Genomic DNA, 24890 nt, shown 5'->3' with positions numbered 1-24890 from the left:
ACCCCTATACTGCTATATGGCAGCGAGGTATGGGGCCCAGTGACCTACCCAGACCACACAAAGTGGGATTCCAGCCCTACCGAAGTCTTCCACATGGAGTTCTGTAAATATCTCCTCCAAGTCCATCGCAGCACCTCAAACATAGCCTGTAGGGCAGAGCTGGGCCGATTCCCCTTATGGTTCACTATACACAAGAGGGCGCTATCACACCAGGCACACACACAGAACAGCAACCCCAGCTCCTACCATCATAAAGCCCTGCTGAGCCGGAGCCCAGAGCAAGCCAGGAACCCCGGCAGCCAGTCCAGCCAAAGTCAGCAACACCCCCTGACAAAAGCCCAAATAAAAGAGATCTCTGAGAGCTGCAAGATGCAATACATAGAGGACTGGAAGAGTGAATTAGAGAACTCCCAGAAACTCACCATCTACCGGTCACTGCGGAGGGACTACACTCTGGCCCCATATCTGGAAAGGCTACGCCACCCCAAAGACAGGCAGACCCTGAGCCTGTACAGACTGAGTGCCCACAGCCTAGAGGTGGAAACAGGGCGGCACCAACAGACATACAAGCCGCGAGAGAACAGACTGTGCCAGCACTGCCAGCAGGGGGCTCTGGAGGACGAGACGCATTTCCTACTGCACTGTGACAAATACTCAGCAGTGAGGGGCTCCCACTTCCAGAAATTTACCACCCATAGCCCGGGCTTTCCATCCATGGATGAGGACATGAAACTCCGCTTCCTACTGGGGGAAGAGGAATCAATGGTGGAGATCGCCGCCCAATATGTCACCACATGTCATAAGCTGAGGGGAACCTAAGACCCCTAAATGGACTGTCAGAGCCCAAATTGTGCCCCCCAACTCCCCATAACCCTGATCCCCTCCCACCACACTTACTGTATTTCTCCTGCTTTGGCAACACTAATTGTATTTTGGTCCTGCCAATAAAGCATATTTGAATTTGAATTTGAATTTGAATTTGAAAAAGAGAGAGAAAGAGAGAGCGAGAAAGAGAGAGAGCGAGAAATAAAGAGAGAGAGAAAGAGAGAGAAAGAAAGCGAGAAAGAGAGAAATTGAGAGAGTGAGAAAAAGAGAAAGAGAGAGAAAGAGAGAGAGCAAGAAAGAGAGAGAGAAAGAGAGAGAGCAAGAAAGAGAGAGAGAAAGAAAGAGAGAAAGAAAGAGAGAGCGATAAAGAGAGAGAGAGAAAGAGAGAGAGAAAGAGAGAGAGAAAGAGAGAGAGAAAGAGAGAGAGAAAGAGAGAGAAAGAGAGAAAGAGAGAGAGGAAGAGAGAGAAAGAAACAAACTCACTCTCTGTGGTTTCTGGGCATGCTCAGTACACCAAACAGGATCCTGTCTATCAGTATACCACCGTTCACATGCAGTTTTGTCAGAATCCAGTGACTTGCAGTATTTGGACGCAGCTCAAAAACGCTACAAGTAGCGTTTTTAAACAATATTAGGCTAAGTTCACATCTCCAGTATTTTGCCGGAAGCCGGCACAAATGCAGTACAGTTAGGCTACTTTCACACATCCGTTTTTTGCTCTGCGGCACAATACGGCGTTCTGCAGAAAAACCGCAAACGTTTTTTGCCGCCGGTTGCGGTTTTTTTTTGCATAGACTTACATTAGTGCCGTATTGTGCCGCATGGGCTTGCGTTCGGTCCGGTTTTTGCCGCAGGCGGCAGATTTAGCCGATGCCGCAGCCGGATGGAACGTTGCCTGCAACGTTTTTTGCTCCGGCAAAAAAAAAACGTATCGCGCCGCATCCGGCCGCTGCGGCGCATTTTTCAATGCATGCCTATGGACGCCGGATGCTGCGCGATGCGGAAAAAAACGCATCCGGCCGCCGCATGCGGTTTCTTCCACTGCGCATGCTCAGTAGCGTGCCGCAACCGGAAAAAAACGGACCGGCCGCATGTAAAAACTTATGCAAAGGATGCGGTGTTTTCGCCAAATCCGTTGCATAGGCTTCACAGCCGGAATGAGCCGCAGAGCTCAAGCCGGATGTGTGAAAGTAGCCTTACATTCATTTACAATGGAAGCGCCACACCATGCAGACACATGCGGTTGTGTATGGAGCATGTGTCCACATGGTGTCGCGCCTCCATTGTAAATGAATGTAACTGTACTGCATGTGTGCCGGATACGGCTTCCGGCAAAATACCGGAGATGTGAAACTAGCCTAACTGCAAGTCGCTGGATTCTGACAAAACTGCCCGCAAACGCAGGTGAACGCATGTTGACGCAAGTCCATTGCAAAAATGCATTGAAATGAAAACGCATTTGTACTGGACCCGCTTTTGAAGCAAAAAAACGTTCAGGACGCATGTTAAAAAAAAACGTAATGTGAAAGCAGCCAAACGTAAAAGTTCTGACTCCTGACACTAGAGGCCGCTCTGACGCTGCACGGTCACATCCTGCCCATAATCAATATGGCGGCCGCTCACCTCACGTCATTTGCGACAGCGGCGGCCATTTTTCTGTAGTCCTGCGACGCCCCCAGGGAAATGGTCAGCAGAGCGGAAGTGACGTAAGAGAAGGCGACGACTTCCTGCTCTTGCTGTGTGGAGGTCACACCGGTGGAGCTGCACGCTGCAAGGTAAGGAGCAGAGGAGGCCGGGGCCACAGATGGCGATAGACGAGGGGCCCCCAAGTGGGCGTGGTCCCCATATGGGCAGAGGCGAGGGGCCCCAGGACTGCGGCTACAAGCAGGAGCTGCGCATACAGAGCCATATTACACGCGTATTTACAGTAATTATGAATGTAGATTTTTCTCTATGAGGCAGAAAATCCTGTCATTTTTTATTTTACTTCTGCTTTTTGGAACATGAGTTTACACTTTTATCAGAGTTTGACTGTTTGTTTTTTTTTTTTTTTGCGAGGGTCTCGTGCAGCATTTTTAGAGTGGGCGGAGCTTCACATAGAAGGGCGGGGTCAGCAAATTTATTGTCATTTGCAACACAAAAGTGGCGTTACCGACCGCAGAAACGCAGTCCTCTCCCCGACTGAAGTCCGTATCTTGTGGTGGCGCTCGGAAGCTGCGTTACTTTCATTAGGAACCCTCTACTCCAGGGGACCCATCCGCAAGACCGGCGCGCAATCTGCCAGCACTGATACTGATGGATTGGAGCCATAATGCTGCGTGACCGGGTGACCAGAACTCGTGCACCTCCATACACCAATCCAGTATTCCTGTAGGGAGACGGCTGGACGGAGGTACTGTGTGGAGGCTGATCTCTGTCCACAGTACTGCCTATAAGGACGGCCTCCGTACAGTGACCTCCTCTAGACAGTTTTCTGGACAAGTTTTTTTTTTACTTTTAACAAGTTTTTTTGCATTCCATTTGCAACTATATATATATATACTTTATGCATCTAGGTGATTGTTTTTATTCAGCAGTGTGCTGCGATTTATACTTTGGTAATTACCAGGCACGTCATGGCCTGAGTTATCTTTGTAGATGCAGAGAAATTGCTGGTATGAAGCTATAGAGTGAAAGGCTAGGAAATGACTGTTCAAACCAAGCAGAGGCCCTCAGTGCAGCCGTGGCACGGACCCGCATTGTTTTCCATCTGTCTCTGCCTTATTTTCTTTGATTGATTGGCAGCTCTGGCTTTACTGAGTCAGGACTATATAGACTGGTCAGGACTATATAGACTGGTCAGGACTCTTGTGCCTACGCCTTCCCAGGAAAATGTACGGTAATTTATTTAGTCTGTAAGCAATATGCATGAAGTACATTTGTTCACAGCCTCTTATCTAGAGACCTATCACTCCTCAGCCCCCCTTTGTAGAGACATATCCTACAATATCTCACTTATATCAGCCTCTATATACAGCCCTATCCTGCAATATACTCATGTGTGTATATACAGACTTTTAGCAGTATATCACTCCTCACATGCCCTCTATGTAGAGCCCTATCCTGTAGTATATCACTCCTCACATCCCCTCTATGTAGAGCCCTATCCTGTAGTATATCACTCCTCACCTGCCCTCTATGTAGAGCCGTTTCCTGTAGTATATCACTCCTCACATGCCCTCTATGTAGAGCCCTATCCTGTAGTATATCACTCCTCACATGCCCTCTATATAGAGCCCTATCCTGTAGTATATCACTCCTCACCTGCCCTCTATGTAGAGCCGTTTCCTGTAGTATATCACTCCTCACATGCCCTCTATGTAGAGCCCTATCCTGTAGTATATCACTCCTCACATGCCCTCTATATAGAGCCCTATCCTGTAGTATATCAGTCCTCACCTGCCCTCTATATAGAGCCCTATCCTGTAGTATATCACTCCTCACCTGCCCTCTATGTAGAGCCCTATCCTGTAGTATATCACTCCTCACCTGCCCTCTATGTAGAGCCCTATCCTGTAGTATATCACTCCTCACCTGCCCTCTATGTAGAGCCCTATCCTGTAGTATATCATTCCTCACATGCCCTCTATGTAGAGCCCTATCCTGTAGTATATCACTCCTCACCTGCCCTCTATGTAGAGCCCTATCCTGTAGTATATCATTCCTCACATGCCCTCTATGTAGAGCCCTATCCTGTAGTATATCACTCCTCACCTGCCCTCTATGTAGAGCCCTATCCTGTAGTATATCATTCCTCACATGCCCTCTATGTAGAGCCCTATCCTGTAGTATATCACTCCTCACCTGCCCTCTATGTAGAGCCCTATCCTGTAGTATATCATTCCTCACATGCCCTCTATGTAGAGCCCTATCCTGTAGTATATCACTCCTCACCTGCCCTCTATGTAGAGCCCTATCCTGTAGTATATCACTCCTCACATGCCCTCTACGTAGAGCCCTATCCTGTAGTATATCACTCCTCACCTGCCCTCTATGTAGAGCCCTATCCTGTAGTATATCACTCCTCACCTGCCCTCTATGTAGAGCCCTATCCTGTAGTATATCACTCCTCACATGCCCTCTATGTAGAGCCCTATCCTGTAGTATACTGCTTCTCTCAGACCCTCTATGTAGAGCCCTATCCTGTAGTATATCACTCCTCACCTGCCCTCTATGTAGAGCCCTATCCTGTAGTATATCACTCCTCACATCCCCTCTATGTAGAGACCTATCCTGTAGTATACTGCTTCTCTCAGACCCTCTATGTAGAGCCCTATCCTGTAGTATATCACTCCTCACCTGCCCTCTATGTAGAGCCCTATCCTGTAGTATATCACTCCTCACCTGCCCTCTATGTAGATCCCTATCCTGTAGTATATCACTCCTCACATGCCCTCTATGTAGAGCCCTTTCCTGTAGTATATCACTCCTCATATCCCCTCTATGTAGAGCCCTATCTTGTAGTATATCACTCCTCACATGCCCTCTATGTAGAGCCCTTTCCTGTAGTATATCACTCCTCACATGCCCTCTATGTAGAGCCCTTTCCTGTAGTATATCACTCCTCACATGTCCTCTATGTAGAGCCCTATCCTGTAGTATATCACTCCTCACATGCCCTCTATGTAGAGCCCTATCCTGTAGTATACTGCTTCTCTCAAACCCTCTATGTAGAGCCCTATCCTGCAGTATTATCACTTCTCTCATTCCCTTTATGCAGAGCCCTATTCTGCAGTATCACTTTTCACAGACCATTTATGTAGAGCCCTATCCTACAGTATTATTGCTCCTCTCATTCCCGTCATGTAGAGCGCTATCCTGTAGTATCACTCTTTTTAGCCCCTGTGTAGAGCCCTATCTGGCAGAATATCGTTTCTCTCAGACAGTCTATATAGAGCTCTATCCTGCAGGGAATCGCTCCTCTCAGCCCTTCTATAAAGAGCCCTATCCTGCAATACTGTGTATTACGCCTCTCATTCCCTTTAGGTAAAGACTTATCCTGCAGTCTACCACTTTTCTCATCCCCTTTATGCACAGCCCTATTCTGCAAAATATCTTTCCTCTTAGCCCCTCTATGTAGAGCCCTATCCTGCAGCATATTGCTTCTCTTAGCCCCTCTATGTAGAGCCCTATCCTGCAGCATATTGCTTCTCTTAGCCCCTCTATGTAGAGCCCTATCCTGCAGCATATTGCTTCTCTTAGCCCCTCTATGTAGAGCCCTATCCTGCAGCATATTGCTTCTCTTAGCCCCTCTATGTAGAGCCCTATTCTGCAGCATATTGCTTCTCTTAGCCCCTCTATGTAGAGCCCTATCCTGCAGCATATTGCTTCTCTTAGCCCCTCTATGTAGAGCCCTATCCTGCAGCATATTGCTTCTCTTAGCCCCTCTATGTAGAGCCCTATCCTGCAGCATATTGCTCCTCTTAGCCCCTTTATGTAGAGCCCTATCCTGCAGCATATTGCTTCTCTTAGCCCCTCTATGTAGAGCCCTATCCTGCAGCATATTGCTTCTCTTAGCCCCTCTATGTAGAGCCCTATTCTGCAGCATATTGCTTCTCTTAGCCCCTCTATGTAGAGCCCTATCCTGCAGCATATTGCTTCTCTTAGCCCCTTTATGTAGAGCCCTATCCTGCAGCATATTGCTTCTCTTAGCCCCTCTATGTAGAGCCCTATCCTGCAGCATATTGCTTCTCTTAGCCCCTCTATGTAGAGCCCTATTCTGCACCATATTGCTTCTCTTAGCCCCTCTATGTAGAGCCCTATCCTGCAGCATATTGCTTCTCTTAGCCCCTTTATGTAGAGCCCTATCCTGCAGCATATTGCTTCTCTTAGCCCCTCTATGTAGAGCCCTATCCTGCAGCATATTGCTTCTCTTAGCCCCTCTATGTAGAGCCCTATTCTGCACCATATTGCTTCTCTTAGCCCCTCTATGTAGAGCCCTATCCTGCAGCATATTGCTTCTCTTAGCCCCTTTATGTAGAGCCCTATCCTGCAGCATATTGCTTCTCTTAGCCCCTCTATGTGGAGCCCTATCCTGCAGCATATTGCTTCTCTTAGCCCCTCTATGTAGAGCACTATTCTGCACCATATTGCTTCTCTTAGCCCCTCTATGTAGAGCCCTATCCTGCAGCATATTGCTTCTCTTAGCCCTCTATGTAGAGCCCTATCCTGCAGCATATTGCTTCTCTTAGCCCCTCTATGTAGAGCCCTATCCTGCAGCATATTGCTTGTCTTAGCCCCTATGTAGAGCCCTATTCTGCAGCATATTGCTTCTCTTAGCCCCTCTATGTAGAGCCCTATCCTGCAGCATATTGCTTCTCTTAGCCCCTCTATGTAGAGCCCTATCCTGCAGCATATTGCTTCTCTTAGCCCCTCTATGTAGAACCTTATCCTGCAGCATATTGCTTCTCTTAGCCCCTCTATGTAGAGTCCTATCCTGCAGCATATTGCTTCTCTTAGCCCCTCTATGTAGAGCCCTATCCTGCAGCATATTGCTTCTCTTAGCCCCTCTATGTAGAGCCCTATCCTGCAGCATATTGCTCTTCTCATTATATCTATATAGAATTCTATTCTGCAGTATATCACTCCTCTCATCGCTTTTATGCAGAGCCTTGTCCTGTAGATTCACTCATATTAGCCTCTCTATATACAGGCCATCCCTCCTCTTGATACAGCTTCCTTCTGCTGTATATCCCTCTTCTCTACCCTCATCTAGAGGACCCGCATAATGCAGGATGTCAGGACTCATTAATTTTTTTTTATTCCATAGATCTATTTAAAGATGTTAAGATGACCTCCTCCTCCTTCCTGGACGTATGGTGAAGCGAGCGGCACATCACTGACGACATGGCGGCCCGTCTGATCCAGCGTTGTTCCCGCCTGCTGGCGTCATCACCCTCCTTCCAGGCCTCGTCTTTTTCCATCCCCTCAGAATGTGTCAGAGCTGGTCCCCTCGTCCAGTCCCCGCACCCCCAGTCCTCGCCCCTGCACACCCCCGTCCTCTGCAGATACACGCACAGCCTCCCCGCATTGCAGCAGAAGGTGAACGGGCAGAGCGAGAAGGATTTCCTAGCAATGATCCAGTCTATGTCGGAGGTGGAGGAGCTGCTGCGGATCTCTCCTGAGCACAGTAAGAACGGGAACAGGGCGGCCGCCATCATCAATCAGATCGCCAAAGTGACGAAGACCAATAGGGAGGACGTGGTGAACGACAAGAGGTTCGGGGAGCTCCTGAGCACAGTGAACAGACAGGTGAGGACGGAGGGGCGCACGGCCCCCATAGGAGACTATTCGCTGCTACAGGTGACTGCTGCACGATATCCACATTCATTTCCATTGTTGTCCCCTCCAGATCCAGATGATATGGAACGCGCGGCTGATCAGTCTGCTCCGGAGTCTGTACGCGCTCCGCATGGACGTTAAGAACCATTATCTGCGATCCATGGAGACAGAAGTGCGATGGCGTCTCAGGAAGTTCAGTATAGAGTTATTGGGGCGACTGGCGCGGGTTATCGTTCCACACGCCCAGACGGAGGAGCAGAAGGCGCTGGTTCTGGATCTGGCGAGGAGCGTGGAGCTGCGGTGGACCGAAGTGAAGGACACCAAGACTCTGGTGAATGTGATTTACAGCCTCGGCCAAGTATCGAAGACGCTGCTGGAGAGGATGGAGGATAAGGTACAGGGAGCTATACACAAAAGCCTGGAGTCTGGGGATGGTTGTTTGGGAGTGGACCTCTTCCCTGGCTCCTTGTGACCTGGGGAGGGCGGAGATAGCACTCTCCTCATGATTGACAGCTGGGACTAACAGAGTATCACAAATGACCCAAACTGTGCACCGTCCAATGCTGCAACCACTGGTGTGTCTGCAGCATCGGAGGAGCTGGGACACGGGCGCTGCAGAATCCAGTGGTCCAGGCCGTGGCAGAGCAACGCTTGTGGTATACTATACTGTTACTTTAGATAGGACGTGTGCATGCCACCTACAAGCCGTGCAAAATTGCCTGCGGACCCCAAGTCATCAGCGCTTCTCGGGGGCTTATGTATAATAGAGCCGCTCATTGCAGCGGCTGCAGAGATCGGGCAGGAGCCGCTCAGATCTGGCTCCGATGTCTCACATGCTGAGCTCCACTTTAGGGATTTGCAGTTTGTGCCCCGTGTCCCTGTCCTCATCCCCCTCCCTGATGTCTGATGCTGCGCTCTTCTTTTTCAGGTGCTTGAATATGCAGAACTCTTCAGCCCCGAAGAGTCTCGGACAATCACCATGGCCCTGGCTGCCCAGAACTGGCGCTCTCTGCCCATCCTGCGGGCGCTGTCTTTCCATCTGGTGCAGCGCAATACAGAGCTGTGCCCGGCTGTCATTGTAGATTTGGCGTACGCTTACGGTAAGACGCTAAATCACACGGGTATTGGTAACGGGATTAGACCGCAGCCTCGTCAAATTCAGGACTGCCCCTTTAATGGCGACTCCTGGCCAATGGGCTGCCACAAAAACCTGTAGCTCGTGAGCCTCACGTTCTTCGGCATTGAATATGGGGACACAATTGAGCTGCGGACAATGCGACCTTTGTACTAATATAACCTAATAGTGGAGGGGCTTTGTCACTGTGTGTCAGTGTAGACAATGCTTTGATCACACACTCAACACATTGTAACAGGACTTGGGCTATGTGTGCACTAGAAAAGTGATTTTTCTCAAGAAAATTTCTTGAGAAACTTCTGGGAGTTGAAGATTACTGCACTAGCGGTAAAAAAACGCACCAAATCCGCGGGAAAAACGCATGCGTTTTTGCCGCGGTTTTTCCGCAGGTTGGTCCCTGCAGTTTTTTTATGCTGTAACTACTGCAATAAATAATATAGATAATAGATAGATAATCGATAGACAGATAATGGATAGATGGATAGATGAATAGATAGATGAGAAAGACATATATAATGTCCCACCCCCCTGCATATTCTAAGCTGGCACCCTTTAGTGACTTTCATGTGGCACTAAAGGGTGCCTAGCCTTGTATTTAGCCATAAAATAAATAATTAAAAAAAAAAAACACACGTGAGGTCCCCCCATCTTTTGTAGCCGGCTAGGGTAAAGCAGACGGCTGCAGCCTGCAGACCACAGCTGGCAGCTTCACCTTGGCTGGTAATCCAAAACAGGGCACCCCACGCTGTTATTTTACATTTAAATAAATAATTTAAAACAAAAAACGTGGGGTTCCCCCCAAATTGGATGACCAGCAAAGGTAAAGCGGACAGCTGTGGTCTGATATTCTCAGACTAGGGAGGTCCACTGTTATTGGACACTCCCCAGTCTAAAAATAGCAGGTCACAGCCGCCCCAAAAGTGGCGCATCCATTAGACGTGCCAATCCTGGCGCTTTGCCCCAACTCATCCCGTTGCCCTGGTGCATTGCAAAACGAGGTAATATATGGGGTTGATGCCAGATGTGTAATGTCACCTGGCATCAAGCCCTGGGGTTGGTGAGGTCAGGCGTCTATCAGATACCCGACATCACCAACCCAGTCAGTAAGAAATAAAAAATAGACAACAAAAAAAGTTTTATTTGAAAAAACACTCCCCAAAACATTCCCTCTTTCACCAATTTATTGAAAAGAACAATCAATTCCACGTCCGGCGTAATCCAATAAGGGGGGGGGGGGGTCCCACGGCGATCCATACCATGGTTACTGTCCCAGTCAATGAAGAACAGAATGGTCCCCATTGGCTGGGAGAGCCGTGCAGTGACCTGAGCTAACATCAATAGCCCCGGTCACTGCAGGGGATGACGAGCGCTGCTGTCAGGAGGATAGATGAGATCATTACCTGCTGTGACGATCTCCTGCAGTCCTGCCATCAGCGCTGTCACTGCCTTCTATGCCCGCCGCGTTCTACGCAGTATCGCGAGAGCCCGTGATGTCACCGCTAGTGAAATTCTCGGGCCGCTCGCGAGACGGGCATAGACAGCAGTGACCGTGGTGACGTCAGGAGGCAGGTGATTGTCACAGCAGGTAATGATCTCATCTATCCTCCTGACAGCAGCGCTCGTCATCCCCGCGGCTGCACGCACTGCAGGGTGACAAGCTGCTGACACTGCAGGCAGACACTGACACGCTGCAGGGCGGGCAGCTGCGGGGCCGGAGCGGGACACAGACTGCACGGGCACCCGCTGGAGGTCACATGGAAGTGCTTCTGTGCGGCGTCCAGGGAGTGTGACGTGTGTGTTTACTCTGCTCCTCTTCCTGGCATAATGACATCCCTCCCTGCAAAACCGCAGGCAGCGATGAGCATTACTGCAGGTAAATCGCGGCTATACCGGGGGTATACAGCACATCATTTGCTACCTGCGGTATTTCGCGATTACATTACAGTGAATGGAGTGAAATTCCGGGGGTATACCACAGGTAGCTGCGGAAAATAATGGACATGCTCATTTTCTTAAGAAAGTTTCTTGAGAAAAATCCGCAGCGTGCGCACAGATATTTTTTGTTCTCATAGATTTTGCTGGGAAATGTCTGCAGAAAGATTTCAAACCTTTCTCAAGAAATTTCCGCAGCAAATCCGCGGGTAAATCTGCCTAGTGCGCACATAGCCAAGGTCAGAGTATACGCTGGATACAGATGTGACTGCTGCACAGGTTCTCCGCCTGCAACGAAAACGACTGTTCCGATTCATTGACAGCAAGCCGAGATCTTAAGTATGAGAAATGCATATTATTCTATGTTTTCTGTACGCGGCGCAGTGAAACGCTCATTGCTGTCCCTTCTTTTTGCAGCGAAGCTGAACTTCAGCCAACATCAGGTCTTACAGAAGATGGCGTCCGAGCTGCTGCCCAAGATGTCGGAGCTGAGCAGTAAGGAGCTGAGCGGCTGCATCCGATCCTTCTCCACCCTCCGATTCTTCCACCTTCCGTTATGCGAGGCCATTGCACAGGTACGTTCCCGTCTTCATTCCCTGGTCGCTCGCAGCTTTGTCAAATTCAGCAGCTCCTGCTCGGTGGTGTCTGCTGGCCGTGAGGGCTGCAACAGGAACAGGCGGCCGTGGCCTCCGGTCCTTGTATATGGATACCGGGGATAAACGGCACAGCCGACATAATCAGATCTACACTGAGCCGGGCGCCATAGACTTCTGCACTTTCTCAGTTCTTAGTGAATGTGATCTGAGCCGCTGTGCCAAAAATACGGTCAAAAGGCGACCGGAGCTGAGCTGTTCTCCTCCATTCACTATTTACATCCAGCAACTGCAGGAGTTGATGACGGCTGACCGGTGGGGGGGGAGGGTTGGTTGTTAGACGGACACACTCCGATCCTAAGGGCTAGAGTTGGTGCTAATCCATTCCCACGAGGTGGTGCAGAAGGGCGCTCTGAGAATCCCCTACCACCCAGCATCCGCGGCTCCTCTTTTGATTAGCCGGCCTGGAAAAACAACACATGTACATGGCGGTGCAACGATGACGAGGCTGGAGAGTCCAGGAGTTTTCTGGTAGGTAAGAGGAGGTTACTTGGGTTCCTCTCCAATAGCCACAGATGGGACGTGAACGCTGGACCGGGCACTGAATTGATTCACAAAAACTCTGCTAATGACCTAGAGGTCGCCATCGATATCACAGTCCCGGACCCTCTTCAACAGTAACCTGCACTTTTATCTTCTCCGGTGACGAGCTTTATGTCTGTATTGTGCTTTGTGTCTGCGGTGTCGTGACATTGTGACCCCTCTGTATTACAGGCCTGTGTAGAGCGCAGCAGCTCGCTGACTCCCGCCCAGCTCTCCAACCTCATCCTTTCCTTTGCACATCTGAACTTCCTTCCGAGCCAGCAGGAGGAATTCTTCAGCATGGTAAGTCTTCTGTCGTCATGCTTCTATGAAGGGGTTAATGGCTGCAGCCTCGTCAAATTCAGGTCTGCCCACTCGATGGTGGCTCCTGGCCAAGGGGCTGCTACAAAAACCTGCAGGCCATGAGCCTCCCGTTCTTGTGCACTGAGTATTGGGATACAATGGCTCTACAGACATGTGATGACGTCATCTGTCCATGCATGATGTCACTGCTGCAGTAACCGGCCGTGTAATGCTTTCTGCAGGTGGTGCAGCGTCTGAGCTCCGAGCTGGACTCGCTCAGCCCCGCGATGCTGGTGGACTTGGTGTGGTCATTGTGTGTCCTGCAGCTCGTGACCCCGGCTTTTCTCCAGAAGGCGCTTGAGCCTCAGATCTACAGCAAGTTCATGGGTACGCGCCTCCTGGATCCGGCTGTGACTGCGGCTAACCCGCAGCGTGCCATAACCAGCTTTATATTTGTGTCTTCATAGGGGACGTCTCCAGCAAATCCACTAACCACAGCCTGAAATTAGCCCAGATCAATGCCTCGGCGCAGCTGGAGTGTCCGGACTACCAGGGGCCTCTCCTGCCGCTCAGCCTGGTCAGTACCGCAGCTCCCCCCGCTGCAGGCAGCACTCTCTCCTCTCTGCAGACCGAGCTGAGGAATGTGCTGCGGTACGTCCTCCCTGACAAAGATGCCTGTAACTTCAATGTGAAGACCATCTACGGCCACCAGATTGGTGAGAACGCCGCCACCTCGTGCACTGCTTATAGGGTCACCGAAAACATGACTTACTCTGTAGTAAGAGGCGCAGCTTAGTCAAATTCAGGACCACCGGTGAAGTGGCGACTCCTGGCTAATGGGCTGCTACAGCATCTTGTAGCTAATGAGCCTCATGTCCTCTCTGATGGTAAATGGGGGCATTGTGCTACAGACATCAGAAGAATAGTGAGTGCAGCTCTGGGGTAAAATATAGGAGGCAACTCAGAATCGGTAATGTATGTACAGAGTGACTGCACCAGCAGAATAGTGAGTGCAGCTCTGGAGTATAATACAGGAGGTAACTCAGAATTAGTAATGTATGTACAGAGTGACTGCACCAGCAGAATAGTGAGTGCAGCTCTGGAGTATAATACAGGAGGTAACTCAGAATCAGTAATGTAATGTATGTACAGAGTGACTGCACCAGCAGAATAGTGAGTGCAGCTCTGGAGTATAATACAGGAGGTAACTCAGAATTAGTAATGTATGTACAGAGTGACTGCACCAGCAGAATAGTGAGTGCAGCTCTGGAGTATAATACAGGAGGTAACTCAGAATCAGTAATGTATGTACATAGTGACTGCACCAGCAGAATAGTGAGTGCAGCTCTGGAGTATAATACAGAGGGTAACTCAGGATCAGTAATGTAATGTATGTACACAGTGACTGCACCAGCAGAATAGTGAGTGCAGCTCTGGAGTGTATAATACAGGAGGTAACTCAGGATCAGTAATGTATGTACATAGTGACTGCACCAGCAGAATAGTGAATGCAGCTCTGGAGTATAATACAGGAGGTAACTCCGGATCAGTGATGTAATGTATGTACACAGTGACTGCACCAGCAGAATAGTGAGTGCAGCTCTGGAGTATAATATAGGAGGTAACTCAGGATCAGTAATGTATGTATACAGTGACTGCTCCAGCAGAATAGTGAGTGCAGCTCTGGAGTATAATACAGGAGGTAACTCAGGATCAGTAATGTATGTATACAGTGACTGCACCAGCAGAATAGTGAGTGCAGCTCTGGAGTATAATACAGGATGAAATATTATTTTGCAGATCTCAGCTGTGAAGTGGCTGTTGTGTCCATATCCATTCATTGAGGTTCAGTTTGTCTGGTTATCCTGGATGTTTGTATTATTCATGGTGGTCTTTGTTCTTATTTCCCCCTCAGATGCGGAGTTTGTTTTAGACTCTGAAAATAATCCCTTAGCTTTATGTAATTTTGCGGATCCTCACGTTTTGCACGGGGTTGGAACTAAAGTTTTACCGGAGGGGGCGAGGAGGTGAGGACAGCGCTGCCCCTGCAGACATATATATGTTCACAGCCCTGCCCCTGTGGGTATATACATATATATATGTACACAGCCCTGCCCTTGTGTGAATATACATATATATATGTACACAGCCCTGCCCTTGTGTGAATATACATATATATATATATATATATGTACACAGCCCTGCCCCTGTGTGTATATACATATATATGTACACAGCCCTGCCCCTGTGTGTATATACATATATATGTACACAGCCCTGCCCCTGTGTGTATATATACATATATATGTACACAGCCCTGCCCCTGTGTGTATATATACATATATATGTACACAGCCCTGCCCCTGTGTGTATATATACATATATATGTACACAGCCCTGCCCCTGTGTGTATATATACATATATATGTACACAGCCCTGCCCCTGTGTGTATATATAATTAATAATAATAATTTTATTCATTTTATATAGCGCTGTTAATTCCACAGCGCTTTACATATATATACATATATATGTACACAGCCCTGCCCCTGTGTGTATATATACATATATATGTACACAGCCCTGCCCCTGTGTGTATATATACATATATATGTACACAGCCCTGCCCCTGTGTGTGTATATATACATATATATGTACACAGCCCTGCCCCTGTGTGTATATATACATATATATGTACACAGCCCTGCCCCTGTGTGTATATATACATATATATGTACACAGCCCTGCCCCTGTGTGTATATATACATATATATGTACACAGCCCTGCCCCTGTGTGTATATATACATATATATGTACACAGCCCTGCCCCTGTGTGTATATACATATATATGTACACAGCCCTGCCCCTGTGTGTATATATACATATATATGTACACAGCCCTGCCCCTGTGTGTATATATACATATATATGTACACAGCCCTGCCCCTGTGTGTATATATACATATATATGTACACAGCCCTGCCCCTGTGTGTATATATACATATATATGTACACAGCCCTGCCCCTGTGTGTATATATACATATATATGTACACAGCCCTGCCCCTGTGTGTATATATACATATATATGTACACAGCCCTGCCCCTGTGTGTATATATACATATATATGTACACAGCCCTGCCCCTGTGTGTATATATACATATATATGTACACAGCCCTGCCCCTGTGTGTATATATACATATATATGTACACAGCCCTGCCCCTGTGTGTATATATACATATATATGTACACAGCCCTGCCCCTGTGTGTATATATACATATATATGTACACAGCCCTGCCCCTGTGTGTATATATACATATATATGTACACAGCCCTGCCCCTGTGTGTATATATACATATATATGTACACAGCCCTGCCCCTGTGGGTATATATACATATATATGTACACAGCCCTGCCCCTGTGGGTATATATACATATATATGTACACAGCCCTGCCCCTGTGGGTATATATACATATATATGTACACAGCCCTGCCCCTGTGGGTATATATACATATATATGTACACAGCCCTGCCCCTGTGGGTATATATACATATATATGTACACAGCCCTGCCCCTGTGGGTATCTATATATATAATTGCCTTATTCTGTCTGTCTGTCTGTCATGCTCCAAAATTGTGTCCTTACGGTGACACAAAGCTGATTGGCCGCTGGGCTCGCCATGGCCCCGCCCCCCACACGGATAGGCTGCGCCCCCACACGGATTGGCCAGCCGCTCGCCCAGGCTCCGCCCCCCCCACAGATTGGCCTCTCGCCCCGGCACCCTGCAGGCATTGGCAATTCAGCCACGCCACGCCCCGCCCCCCTCACGCAATGCACGTTAGCTCTGGCCCCACCCCCTCCCTCCCCCCCGCGCATTCTCTAACTGACACGGCTGTCACGGAGGTGAGTACGGTACTCCCTATCCCCCCCCAACCCCCCCCCCCCCCCCCCCCCCCGGCCCCCGCTCCCAAAGGGGTGGTGTGGATACTCGCATGGTTACAAGCGCTGTCACGGAGGTGAGTACTGTACTCCCTCCCCCTCCCCCGGCCCCCGCTCCCACGGCAGTGGTGGGAGTGGTGTGGATACGTTGGTAACCATGCTCGCATGGTTACAAGCCCATCAAGGTCCTGCTGCGCCGGAAGGTCCACACGCACACACACAAACATACACACACATCAGATCACACTCACACTCACTCTCATACACACCTCACACACACCTCACATCGCATCCACATACTCACGACATCCTGGGATATCGCTTGCTTCTCGGCGGCGAAAATGTGCTGTTGTGATCTTCCAGGACCTGACGGAGGATCACATGGCCAGAAGCATGTGATATCCCCGGATGTTGTGAGTATGAGCGCGTAAGTGCGATATCGTCAGTGTCTGTGTGTGTGAGTGGATGCGATCGGGTGTGTGTGAGTGGATGCGATCGGGTGTGTGTGAGTGGATGCGATCGGGTGTGTGTGAGTGGATGCGATCGGGTGTGTGTGTGAGTGGATGCGATCGGGTGTGTGTGTGAGTGGATGCGATCGGGTGTGTGTGTGAGTGGATGCGATCGGGTGTGTGTGTGAGTGGATGCGATCGGGTGTGTGTGTGAGTGGATGCGATCGGGTGTGTGTGTGAGTGGATGCGATCGGGTGTGTGTGTGAGTGCATGCGATCGGGTGTGTGAGTGTCGGCAGAGGAGCAGGGCGTGCTGGAGGAGGCTGGGAGCAGAGAGGCTGATCATGGGGAAGAGGGAAATGCTGATGCTGAAGGAGGCTGGGATGGGAAAGCTGGGAAGAAGGAGGCTGGGAGGAGAGAGGCTGATCCTAGGGAAGGCTGGGGAGAGGAGGCTGATGCTGAGGGAGGCTGGAAGGAGAGAGGCTGATGCTGAGGGAGGCTGGGACGAGGGAGGCTGATGCTTAGGGAAGCTGATGCTGGAGGAGGCTGGAAGAACAGAGGCTGATGCTGGTGGAGGCTGATGCTTGGGGAGGCTGATGCTGGGAGAGACTGGGACAGGAAGGCTGATGCTGAGGGAGGCTGGGAGAGGGAGGCTGGGAGGAAGGAGGCTGGGAGGAGAGAGGCTGATCCTTGGGAAGGCTGGGAAAGGGAGGCTGATGCTGAGGGAGGCTGGAAGGAGAGAGCCTGATGCTACGGACAGAGACGCTGATGCTGGGAGGAGAGAGGCTGATGCTGCGGGCAGAGAGGCTGATGATGCGGGTAGAGAGGCTGATGCTGGCGCAGCATGGCGGATGGAGCACGTTTGGTAATGCGCAGCATGGCGGATGGAGCACGTTTGGGAGTGCGCAGCATGGCGGATGGAGTACGTTTGGGAGTGCGCAGCATGGCGGATGGAGCACGTTTGGGAGTGCGCAGCATGGCGGATGGAGCACGTTTGGGAGTGCGCAGCATGGCGGATGCAGCACGATGGCGAGTGCGGAGTATGGCGGATGGAGCATGTTTGGGAGTGCGCAGCATGGCGGATGGACCACGTTTGGGAGTGCGCAGCATGGCGGATGGAGCACGTTTGAGAGTGCGCAGCATAGGAGATCGAGCACGATGGGGGGTGCGCAGCATAGGGGATGGAGCACGATAGGGAGTGCACTGCATGGGGGATGCAGCACGATGGCGAGTGCGGAGTATGGCGGATGGAGCATGTTTGGGAGTGCGCAGCATGGCGGATGGACCACGTTTGGGAGTGCGCAGCATGGCGGATGGAGCACGTTTGAGAGTGCGCAGCATAGGAGATCGAGCACGATGGGGGGGTGCGCAGCATAGGGGATGGAGCACGATAGGGAGTGCACTGCATGGGGGATGGAGCACGATGAGGAGTGCCCAGCATGGCGGATGGAGCACGTTTAGGAGTGCGCAGCATGGCGGATGGAGCACGTTTGGGAGTGCGCGGCATGGCGGATGGAGCACGTTTGGGAGTGCGCAGCATAGATGATGGAGCACGATGGGGGGTGCGCAGCATAGGGAATAGAGCACGATGGGGAGTGCGCTGCATGGGGCATGGAGCACGATGGGGAGTGTGGAGTATGGCGGATGGAGCACGTTTGGGAGTGCGCAGCATGGTGGATGGAGCACATTTGGGAGTGCGCAGCATGGCGGATGGAGCACGTTTAGGAGTGCGCAGCATGGGAGATGGAGCACGATGGGGAGTGCGCAGCGTGGCGGATGCAGCACGATGGGGAGTGCGCAGCATGGGGAATGGAGCACGATGGGGAGTGCGCAGCATGGCGGATGGAGCACGTTTGGGAGTGCGCAGCATGGCGGATGGAGCACGTTTGGGAGTGCGAAGGATGTGAGATGTAGCACGATGAGGGGTGCGCAGCATAGGGGATGGAGCACGATGGAGAGTGCACACCTCCCCCCAACACACACACACACACACACGCGCGCGCACTGCACAACACACCACACACACACACTGGAAACCACAAACAACTGCCCTACACAGACACCCACACACAGACAACGCTGCACACACAAATATACGCACATACCGCACATATATATAACAAAAATCATACATGAACTACACAATACGTAAATTCTAGAATACCCGATGCGTAGAATCGGGCCACCTTCTAGTATATACATATATATGTACACAGCCCTGCCCCTGTGGGTATATATACATATATATGTACACAGCCCTGCCCCTGTGGGTATATATACATATATATGTACACAGCCCTGCCCCTGTGGGTATATATACATATATATGTACACAGCCCTGCCCCTGTGGGTATATATACATATATATGTACACAGCCCTGCTGTCGCTCACTATACCGTTGTCTTCCTCTTTAGGTTTGCTGTGAAGAGCTGGGAATTCTCGAGTTTCTGTTTACGCACTAAGGACCTGACGGGCTCGCACGCGCTGTGCAGGAGACACCTGCGGGCCGCCGGCTTCCTGGTGCTTGAGGTGAGCGCCGTCATCCATAGAAGCGCTAATGTCTCATGTGCCCTGCAGTGAGGGCGCTGGACGCTGCTCCGTGTCCGGTTATGACCCGGTCTGCCTCTTTTTTGCAGGTGCCTTTTTATGAGTGGCAGGAACTGAAGTCCGAGTGGCAGAAGTCGGCGTTCCTAAAGGACCAGATTAAGAAAGTGGTGGCAGGGGCGATGTCTGTGTGATGACGAAGGACGAAATCTGTACATATATATATATATATATATTACGCCCTCCTGGGCTGCACAGCCGCACTCTTGCCGGGCTCAGGAGGGAGTCTAAATTTTTAAGACTATCAATAATTTAATGTGAGGGGTGTAAAGATGGAAACATAAAAACTCTTCCTCTATCAGATCGGTGTGAAGTCATTTATTATATACACAAAGTAAAGCATGGCGGAGGAAACTGCTGTGCTCCTAACCGAGGGAGATTACAGTCTATAGCTCCAGGAGGAGGCCTGAGCATAGTAGCTTACAGTCTATAGCTCCAGGAGGAGGCCTGACCATAGGAGCTTACAGTCTATAGCTCCAGGAGGAGGCCTGACCATAGGAGCTTACAGTCTATAGCTCCAGGAGGAGGCCTGACCATAGGAACTTACAGTCTATAGCTTCAGGAGGAGGCCTGAGCATAGGAGCTTACAATGTGTAGGTACAGGAGGAGGAGGAGGCCTGACCATAGGAGCTTACAGTCTATAGCTTCAGGAGGAGGCCTGACCATAGGAGCTTACAATCTGTAGGTACAGGGGGAGGAGGAGGCCTGACCATAGGAGCTTACAATCTGTAGGTACAAGGGGAGGAGGAGGCATGAGCATAGGAGCTTACAATCTGTAGGTACAGGGGGAGAAGGAGGCCTGACCATAGGAGCTTACAATCTGTAGGTACAGGGGGAGGAGGAGGCCTGAGCATAGGAGCTTACAGTCTATAGCTCCAGGAGGAGGCCTGACCATAGGAGCTTACAATTTATAGGTACAAGGGGAGGAGGAGGCATGAGCATAGGAGCTTACAATCTGTAGGTACAGGGGGAGAAGGAGGCCTGAGCATAGGAGCTTACAATGTGTAGGTACAGGGGGAGGAGGAGGCCTGAGCATAGGAGCTTACAGTCTATAGCTCCAGGCAGGGCTGTGGAGTCGGAGCTCATTTTGGTGGAGTCGGAGTCGGTATAAAATGCACCGACTCCGACTCCTAAAATATATAATAAATTGGGGACAGGAGTGCAATGCAGAATGTGCTGAATATTTTACTAAATAATAACATTTAGTATAATGCTTATATTTAAGTGAAAAATTTATTGTAGTACAATGTGAACATCAGACATTTAATTGTTTTTATGATACAATAATCAAGATATTTGGATAGAACATAAAATATTTATTGGAATACAACTTTAGAACACAAAAAACTAATAAATTGTAAATATGTAATATATATATCTATATATATAATTGCCTTATTCTGTCTGTCTGTCTGTCTGTCATGCTCCGAAATTGTGTCCTTACGGGGACACAAAGCTGATTGGCCGCTGGGCTCGCCATGGCCCCGCCCCCCCACACGGATTGGCCTCTCGCCCCGACTCTCTGCAGGCCCCGCCCCCCTCACGCAATCCACGCTCGCTCTGGCCCAACTGACACGGAGCCCCGATTCCCAGGTGAGTACACACACACATATCAGATCACACTCACTCTCACACTCACTCTCACACTCACTCTCACACACACTCTCACACACACCTCACACATCACAACATGCTGGGATATCGCTTGCTTCTACACCGGCTCCGTCAGGATCCCAGCAGCGCCACACATAACCTTGCGATGCTGGGATCTTCACGGAGGCCGTGAAAGCTGGTAACCATTATACACATCGGGTAACTAAGGTCCCTTAGTTACCCGATGTGTATCATAGTTACCAGTGTACACCGGCTCACACTCACTCTCACACACACCTCACACACACATCACATCGCATCCACACATCAAGGTCCTGCAGCTGCGGAAAATACAGACACATAACAGCACACACACACACACATACACACACAAATCAGATCACACTCACACACACCTCACACATCACATCGCATCCACATACTCACAACATCCTGGGATATCGCTTGCTTCTCGGCCTCGATACTGTGCTGTTGTGATCTTCCAGGACCTGCCGGAGGATCACATGGCCAGAAGCATGTGATATCCCCGGATGTTGTGAGTATAAGCGCGTATGTGCGATATCATCAGTGTCTGTGTGTGTGAGTGGATGCGATCGGGTGTGTGTGAGTGGATGCGATCGGGTGTGTGTGAGTGGATGCGATCGGGTGTGTGTGAGTGGATGCGATCGGGTGTGTGTGAGTGGATGCGATCGGGTGTGTGTGAGTGGATGCGATCGGGTGTGTGTGAGTGGATGCGATCGGGTGTGTGTGAGTGGATGCGATCGGGTGTGTGTGAGTGGATGCGATCGGGTGTGTGTGAGTGGATGCGATCGGGTGTGTGTGAGTGGATGCGATCGGGTGTGTGTGAGTGGATTGGATGCGATCGGGTGTGTGTGAGTGGATGCGATCGGGTGTGTGTGAGTGGATGCGATCGGGTGTGTGAGTGTCGGCAGAGGAGCACGGCGTGCTGGAGGAGGCTGGGAGCAGAGAGGCTGATCATGGGGAAGGCTGGGAGGAGAGAGGCTGATGCTGGGGGAGGCTGGGACGAGGGAGGCTGATGCTGGTGGAGGCTGATGCTTGGGGAGGCTGATGCTGGGGGAGGCTGGAAGGAGAGAGGCTAATGCTGGTGGAGGCTGATGCTTGGGGAGGCTGATGCTGGGGGAGACTGGGAGGGGAAGGCTGATGCTGAGGGAGGCTGGGAGGAAGGAGGCTGGGAGGAGAGAGGCTGAACCTGGGGAAGGCTGGGAACGGGAGGCTGATGCTGAGGGAGGCTGATGCTGAGGGAGGCTGGGAGGGGAAAGCTGATGCTGGGGAAGGCTGGGAGGACGGAGGCTGGGAGGAGAGAGGCTGATCCTGGGGAAGGCTGGGAACGGGAGGCTGATGCTGGGGAAGGCTGATGCTGAGGGAGGCTGGGAGGGGAAAGCTGATGCTGGGGAAGGCTGGGAGGACGGAGGCTGGGAGGAGAGAGGCTGATCCTGGGGAAGGCTGGGAGAGGGAGGCTGATGCTGGAGGAGGCTGGAAGGAGAGAGGCTAATGCTGGTGGAGGCTGATGCTGGGGGAGACTGGGAGGGGAAGGCTGATGCTGAGGGAGGCTGGGAGGAAGGAGGCTGGGAGGAGAGAGGCTGATCCTGGGGAAGGCTGGGAACGGGAGGCTGATGCTGAGGGAGGCTGATGCTGAGGGAGGCTGGGAGGGGAAAGCTGATGCTGGGGAAGGCTGGGAGGAAGGAGGCTGGGAGGAGAGAGGCTGATCCTGGGGAAGGCTGGGAACGGGAGGCTGATGCTGGGGAAGGCTGATGCTGAGGGAGGCTGGGAGGGGAAAGCTGATGCTGGGGAAGGCTGGGAGGACGGAGGCTGGGAGGAGAGAGGCTGATCCTGGGGAAGGCTGGGAGAGGGAGGCTGATGCTGGAGGAGGCTGGAAGGAGAGAGGCTGATGCTGGGGAGGCTGGGAGAGGGAGGCTGATGCTGAGGGAGGCTGGGAGGAGGGAGGCTGGGAGAGGTAGGCTGAGAGAAGAGAGGCTGATGCGCACACACACACACACACACACACGCGCACTGCACAACACACCACACACACACACACACACACACTAGGAACCACAAACAACTGCCCTACACAGACACCCACACACACAGACAACGCTGCACACACACAACACCCAACACACAAACACCGCGGCACACACAAATATACGCACATACCGCACAACACACACATTGCACAAAACATACCTCCCCCCAAAACACACCACACACACACAAACCGCGCAACACACACACAACGCTACAGACACACAGCGCTCCACAAACAACGCAACACACATACAACACCGCTCTCACCCCCCGTCACACCCAGACAACACCCAGAACATGTACAGCGCCCTACACAAACACTTGGTAACTACAGACAACAACATCTCTCTCTCTCTATATATATATATATATATTGTGAGGTAAATCCTGGGATATGAAGAGGAATTATGACTAGAAGTCATAATTGCTCTCATCACTCCCTGGCAGTGCCCCCCCCCTCCCTTCTTGTTCTCAAATGTCCAGCATCTGTGAAGGTGTCACATCCCACTTACACCTCCAACAGCCATCTCCTCTGATATGGAGATGAGATGATGTGAGGACAATGGACCCAGGATGACTCCCTGCCGTCACCCTGTAACAAGAGTTGTATCTCATTAGCAAGGCTTGGAAGTAGCCAGACAGAACGACTCCAGTAAAAAATGGTTCATATCTCGCAAGCCATATCTCCGATAAATATGGCAACCATAAAAATGGTGTTTGCGCAGGCGGACGATGCTGGCACACCTTTTTTATGGAAGGGGGAGCTTGGGAAATACCCCAGGCGTGATATCAGCCATATGGGAACTCGTAGACAGGTCATGAGTCCCCTCGTTCTGTAGCTAAATTCATAACTGTCACAATGAGAGCATTGGCGTCCGCCTACGACGCTCCCAGGCAAAGTTATGGCCAATATCCCCTTTGCTGGATAATTCTGATCCATGCAGGGGGAGTGGCAGTGCTTCCCTGTGAGGTCACTAAGGTAGGAGGGGACCTGGATCTGCCCAGGTTGATAACCCTACTTCGGCCATTTTCCAGGGTTCTTCTCGCTGGGGGCACGTGTAGGAAACATCTGTGGGAGTTCCTGGAAACCTGGTCTACAGCGCCCCCCTGTGGCCAGACGCAACAAGGTAACTGCTGGAACTGTGTATGCCTGTTTGTAACCCATGCTTTGATTGTAACTGTACTCTGACATATGTATATTCTGTAGATTCCCTATTGTATATATTGTAGTTCTAGTGTGCTTTAGGCTGATTAAATTATATAATTAATCTTGGGCTGTTCTGTTATCTCGATCTTGAATCCCACGTCTGTGTGTTCGGCTAATAGTTACCGTAAATCGGTTGGTGGCAGCGAATTGTGCCAAGGATTATTGTGGGGAGGCCAGTGAGATTCGGGGAGATTTTATATATTCCGCCCGCGGAGGTCGGGGGAATATATACCTTACTCTCACCGGGGACCCTTCAATAATCGGCATAAGTAGTATAGCGGCCTCCTTGCTTATTGTCGGGCAATTCCATAATTGGCCTGA

General features: G+C 50.7%; 1 protein-coding gene and 4 non-coding genes across 5 annotated transcripts; all 5 read left to right on the top strand.

The window, feature by feature from the left end:
• Positions 1-2521: 2521 nt before the first annotated feature.
• TBRG4 (transforming growth factor beta regulator 4) lies at positions 2522-20000 on the top strand. Its single transcript, XM_075315840.1, has 11 exons — positions 2522-2600; positions 7634-8115; positions 8216-8539; positions 9074-9245; positions 11630-11787; positions 12580-12690; positions 12933-13077; positions 13158-13406; positions 14606-14717; positions 19510-19624; positions 19732-20000. The coding sequence occupies exons 2-11, from the start codon at positions 7711-7713 to the stop codon at positions 19831-19833; spliced, it is 1893 nt and encodes a 630-aa protein (XP_075171955.1). The 5' UTR covers positions 2522-2600; positions 7634-7710; the 3' UTR covers positions 19834-20000.
• LOC142244792 (small nucleolar RNA SNORA5) lies at positions 9288-9421 on the top strand. The gene has a single exon (XR_012724655.1). It is a non-coding gene; the product is annotated as a small nucleolar RNA SNORA5 (small nucleolar RNA).
• Positions 11818-11949, top strand: LOC142244794 (small nucleolar RNA SNORA5). Its single transcript, XR_012724657.1, has one exon. It is a non-coding gene; the product is annotated as a small nucleolar RNA SNORA5 (small nucleolar RNA).
• On the top strand, positions 12733-12866 carry LOC142244793 (small nucleolar RNA SNORA5). Its single transcript, XR_012724656.1, has one exon. It is a non-coding gene; the product is annotated as a small nucleolar RNA SNORA5 (small nucleolar RNA).
• Positions 13477-13607, top strand: LOC142244795 (small nucleolar RNA SNORA5). Its single transcript, XR_012724658.1, has one exon. It is a non-coding gene; the product is annotated as a small nucleolar RNA SNORA5 (small nucleolar RNA).
• Positions 20001-24890: the final 4890 nt, after the last annotated feature.

The sequence above is a fragment of the Anomaloglossus baeobatrachus genome, chromosome 6 (genome assembly GCF_048569485.1).
Source record: "Anomaloglossus baeobatrachus isolate aAnoBae1 chromosome 6, aAnoBae1.hap1, whole genome shotgun sequence".
In the NCBI taxonomy this organism is placed as follows: domain Eukaryota; kingdom Metazoa; phylum Chordata; class Amphibia; order Anura; family Aromobatidae; genus Anomaloglossus; species Anomaloglossus baeobatrachus.
Note: the sequence above shows the minus strand (reverse complement) of the source record. Positions and strands in the feature narration are given on the sequence as shown.